The 4,534-nt window shown below is 49.9% G+C and overlaps 1 protein-coding gene across 2 annotated transcripts; it reads left to right on the top strand.

Moving 5' to 3' along the window:
* Positions 1-1,180: 1,180 nt before the first annotated feature.
* LOC127316958 (beta-1,2-xylosyltransferase XYXT1) lies at positions 1,181-4,230 on the top strand. 2 transcript variants are annotated; one of them, XM_051347443.2, is made up of 5 exons: positions 1,181-1,448; positions 2,061-2,222; positions 2,333-2,407; positions 2,811-2,876; positions 2,962-4,230. In XM_051347443.2, the coding sequence occupies exons 1-5, from the start codon at positions 1,322-1,324 to the stop codon at positions 4,137-4,139; spliced, it is 1,608 nt and encodes a 535-aa protein (XP_051203403.1). In that variant the 5' UTR covers positions 1,181-1,321; the 3' UTR covers positions 4,140-4,230. The 2 variants fall into 2 exon arrangements, with proteins under 2 accessions (XP_051203403.1, XP_051203402.1); XM_051347442.2 differs by having other exon boundaries at positions 1,182-1,448; positions 2,061-2,240.
* Positions 4,231-4,534: the final 304 nt, after the last annotated feature.

Here is a 4,534-nt window from a genome sequence, read left to right as displayed (position 1 = left end):
AAATCCGAATGGATCGGGAGAGGCAGACAAGAGAAAGGCAGCATCTCTCTGCAAGCAATGGTTTTCCAGATGTTTAACACACCTCGCAGTAGCACACGAGACCGGCAATGGCCGCCGGTACAACTCCGGCGAGGAATGTATCGTAGGAGACTCGTCCGAGACCTCCATGTCATCCTCACCGGCTGATAGGCACCAAAACTTACCACGGAAGGGCAGCGTCGCCGTGTCACCCCATCAGCGCAGGCCGATTCCCCGTACGTGTAAACCAGTCTATGTGACAGAAGATCCTTCTCATGATGCACTTCGTAGTAGGCTTTGTTGGTCCACCACTTGTCATCTTTCTCCACCTTGTCAAATGCGGTCTCACGCTCCTGCTTCTCTGAGCGGTAGTCCTCCGTAAAAGCCAAGTATACTACCATGTCCCATGAAACATGAAAAACCTCGTGGCACGAAAATGGGTTGCCCGGTGGAGACGGATTGCTCGGCTGAGAGTCGCTGTTTAATGCAGTTTTAGCCCGAAGGGGGGGGGGGGGGGGGGATAGATCAATGGCACGTGTTTTTTGATTGCAGGGTAGGGTTCCTTTTATTTTGTTGTAAGGTGGCGGACAGTTCAAATTCCAATATAATGGATACCCCAATTTTCAAACCCTCAAGTGTTCGCTCCCACATTGGTTCTACCATTTTTGGTACAGAGTATCACCTATTTGTGTTAAGCGGGTTCCACAAATGTTAGGATCTCAGTCCACGAACGGTCCAATGGCATGGCCCTGACGAAAACGCTTGTTTTTGTTGTTTGCGAGGTTGGTTTGGAACCAGGACGACAAAACTGAGTAAAGCTAACACCTCTAAGGCTCTAAGCAAAACTTAGTAGTAATACTTTTTCTCAAAAAAAAAAAAAAAAAAAAACTTAGTAATACTAAACATAGTGGGGCCTGAAAATGGAAATCCGATATTTTTTAGTTTTTTTTCTTTTCGATAAGACACTTTATTAACTTACTAAGAGTTTAAAACTGGAATTACTTACATTTAAGAATCGACGGACTAATATAAAATGGACTACACAAGCGATATGCTCTCTGGTAGACCAATGCAATGATGCCATTGCGTGCGATGCATGTGCGTGGGATTTAATGACGCAGCAGGTCAACCAAAGACAGTGCGCGCGGGATACAAAGACAATCGGGATTTGGGTAGTCTGCTTCAGACGTAAGAGTTCAGACAAAGCTTACTTTGTTAGCTAGCTTAGGCAAGAGAGTGTCAACCTGCTGAGAAGATCTTGAGCTAGTGATCAAGCTATAGTGAGCGAGCAACCGGATGCGACATGAAGGCTCGGAGGAACGAGAGCAGCAAGAAGCCTCGTTGCGGGGGAGCGGTAGCGGCATGGCTTCTGGTTCCGCTGCTCGTCCTCGTCGTGCTCAAGACCGGTTATCTGCCGCAGCTTACTCGCCGTAAGTCTTCTTAAACTGAAGAACAAGTTCCTTTGTTTTGAAAGTTTGGTTTACACTTTTGTTTCAAGTGTGCTTGTATCTGTACATCCGTTTATCTTCGACATTCATATTTCTGTTCACTGTTCTCAATTTTGTGTCACGAATAGAAGGCCTCGATATTCATATTCCTGCCAAGCAGCTTTGAGAGAGTCTGGGTTTAGATCCACATAAATGTATACATATAGTATGTTAAAGCCCTTTCGTCACAGAAGCTTTGTCTGTAGAACTTGAGCAGTAACAGTTAATCAGTTAACATGTTTTTGCAACATTACTGTAGTACGTTTAGTTCCAACATTTGCCCATGAGGTTGACTACATTTTCAGTTACAATGAATTTCGGGTTTTGCATCCGATAAGAAATAAACGTTACAAACAACTGAGTTTCCTACTACAAGCATGTTCCGAATTATTAGTGAGCACAATGTAACTCCACCAGGGCATGACTTGCATTCCTTGTTTCGCAGTTACACACACCAACACTACCCAAGTTTCAGATAGTGTACTTTTTTCCCATGCGTTACCCTGCCTTAAATCATGTCAATTAACTCCGCTTCCATGCCTATTTGCATCCCAGATTTAGAGTGTGCAGGAATAGGGCAGCAGCAGCAACGACTACCTGAGATAGCCAACTTACAAGCTGAGGAAGGTATGCCGCAGAGAACTGGTATAGCCAACTTACAGGCTGAGGAAGGTACGCCGAAGACAACTGGTATAGCCAACTTACAAGCTGAGGAAGGTACGCCGAAGACAACTGGTAATCTCACTATACTTACCCTAGCTTAGGCAAGCTTCAGTTCTTCTGTTAACTGAACATAATTGGCGTTAATGGTACTTCACTCAATTCAGGTTCGGTCGCTGAAGCACCACCATCTCCCGCATCAAGCGACAAGATCGCCGGTGATGGCGCTGATGCGATCAAAGGTAATTAATGGCCGGCCTTCTACTGCAGAATCGGAGGTTAAAATAACCTGTTCAAAAGTCTAATAGTCTGAGTAATGTGTACTGCATCGCACGTGCCAGCCGATCCTCCGCCGGAATGCAAATAGTAAATAAGATAAAATAAAACCGAGTCAACAGATCGAAGTTGTACTAGTAATCAACATTAGAATGAACTTGAGATTCCCTCCACTAGCTAGTGTCGGTTCTTGATTACAGACAGAACAGTCGAATATCTCATTTCTTACTGACTAAACTACTAGCAGTCGACCGGTAATTACTTTTGTTGTTACAGTATGGCTGATGTGTTTGGAGGTTTACCCGGTGTCACAATGCAGTACAGAGTCTGCGAAACTAGCTGGTAATGTTGAACTGTAATCTGTTGCAGATGTGAAAGATGGAAAGAACTTTCTTGCAATGAACGGGGAAATAGACGGTTCTTCGCGAAGTTCAGGTAAGTGCATTGTCAGCATGATTCGGTTTGGCATTGCTAGAGCCAGGCAGTAATTGACTGTTGCATATGGTGTGGACATACGCAGATGTGGCAGCACCAAAAAGCAGCAAGTTAACCTGCGACTTCAGCAGCAGACACACGGACATCTGCGCCATGGAAGGCGATGTCCGTGTGCACGGCAAATCCGGCACCGTGTACGTGGTGGCAGCATCCAAAGAGAGCTACCGGCCGGAGAACGGGACGGTGACCTTCCGCCCATTCACGCGCAAGTACGAGGAAAGTAGCACGATGCAGATGGTCCGAGAGGTGACCATCCGCACGGACGACGCCGCCCCGCCGTCGTGCACGGTGACACACGACGTCCCCGCGGTGGTCTTCTCCACAGGCCCCGACCGCGGCAACATCTTCCACGGCTTGGCCGATCTGATCATCCCCCTCTACATCACGGCGCGGGAGTACGACGGCCGCGTCCAGCTCCTGGCCACCGGGTACCAGCGACAGTGGATTTCCCATTACCGGCACCTCATCGAGGCCCTCTCCGTCTACCCGGTCATCGACTTCGACGCCGATGAAGCCGTGCGCTGCTTCCCGTCGGTGCACGTCGGCATGGAGACGCACGGCGAGCTAAGGATCGACCCCGCGCTCTCCAGGAAGGGCTACACGATGAGGGACTTCCGGGACTTCCTCCTGTCGGCCTACTCGCTAAAGCGCCGGTGGACGACCCCCGTGAGCCGGAGCTCCGGGCAGAGGCCGCGTCTCGTGATGGTGCTGCGGCGGCACTCGAGGGAGATCACCAACGAGGCGGAGGCCATAGCGGCGGCGACGGAGATCGGGTTCGAGGTAGTGGCCGCGGGGCCGGAGCTGGTCGGGGACACGGACCGGTTCGCGGAGGTGGTGAACTCGTGCGACGTGCTTGTGGGCGTGCACGGCGCCGGGCTCACCAACATGGTGTTCCTGCCGCACAACGGCACGGAGCTGCAGATCGTGCCGTGGGGCGAGCTCAAGTTCATTGCATTCCAGGAATACGGCCGCCCGTTGGCGGACATGGGGCTCCGGTACCTCGAGTACGAGGCTACTGCCGAGGAGACGACGCTCAAGGACGTATACGCAAAGGACCACGCCGTGTTCACCGACCCTTTATCCATACACAAGCAGGGATTTGACAAGGTCTGGTCCATCTTCCTCGGCCAAAACGTCACCCTTGACATTGGCCGCTTCAAAGGGGTCATGCAGCAGATCTACCAGTCAGTCACCATTACATAGATTTGCTCTGCTAGCTTCGGTGTATTGTTTCCATCTTTTAACTTAAGATTTTCGGAGATCATTGATACTCACATTATATGGAAATTAATCAGCTCTGAGGATCGTGTGCGCGCGTAAGCGATAGCTCACACGTCGCTTGGCCTTTTCTTCCAACACAAAGATTTTTTATCGTTGTAGGTGCATAATCGATCTACCGATGAACCAAGCAATCACACACTAGTAGAAAACGATGCTTCCATAGGCCCCCTTTAGTCCCCAAAATAATCGAACCACGACTAATAGGGTCTTTAGTCGCGGTTCGGAAGACGGCCCACGACTGAAGGTCTGGGCCCAGCAGGCTCGGTCGACAGCTGGTGGACGGGAGGGGCTTTAGTCCCGGTTGGCCAGGCCAACCG

This window comes from Lolium perenne, chromosome 7 (genome assembly GCF_019359855.2).
Source record: "Lolium perenne isolate Kyuss_39 chromosome 7, Kyuss_2.0, whole genome shotgun sequence".
In the NCBI taxonomy this organism is placed as follows: Eukaryota; Viridiplantae; Streptophyta; class Magnoliopsida; order Poales; family Poaceae; genus Lolium; species Lolium perenne.
Note: the sequence above shows the minus strand (reverse complement) of the source record. Positions and strands in the feature narration are given on the sequence as shown.

Excerpts from the sequence above, each read along its gene's own strand:
- LOC127316958 (XM_051347442.2), top strand. The coding sequence starts at position 1,322 with ATGAAGGCTCGGAGGAACGAGAGCAGCAAGAAGCCTCGTTGCGGGGGA. Across the intron at positions 1,449-2,060 it reads TCTGCCGCAGCTTACTCGCC|ATTTAGAGTGTGCAGGAATA; the intron begins GTAAGTCTTCTT and ends TTTGCATCCCAG. Across the intron at positions 2,241-2,332 it reads AGGTACGCCGAAGACAACTG|GTTCGGTCGCTGAAGCACCA; the intron begins GTAATCTCACTA and ends CACTCAATTCAG.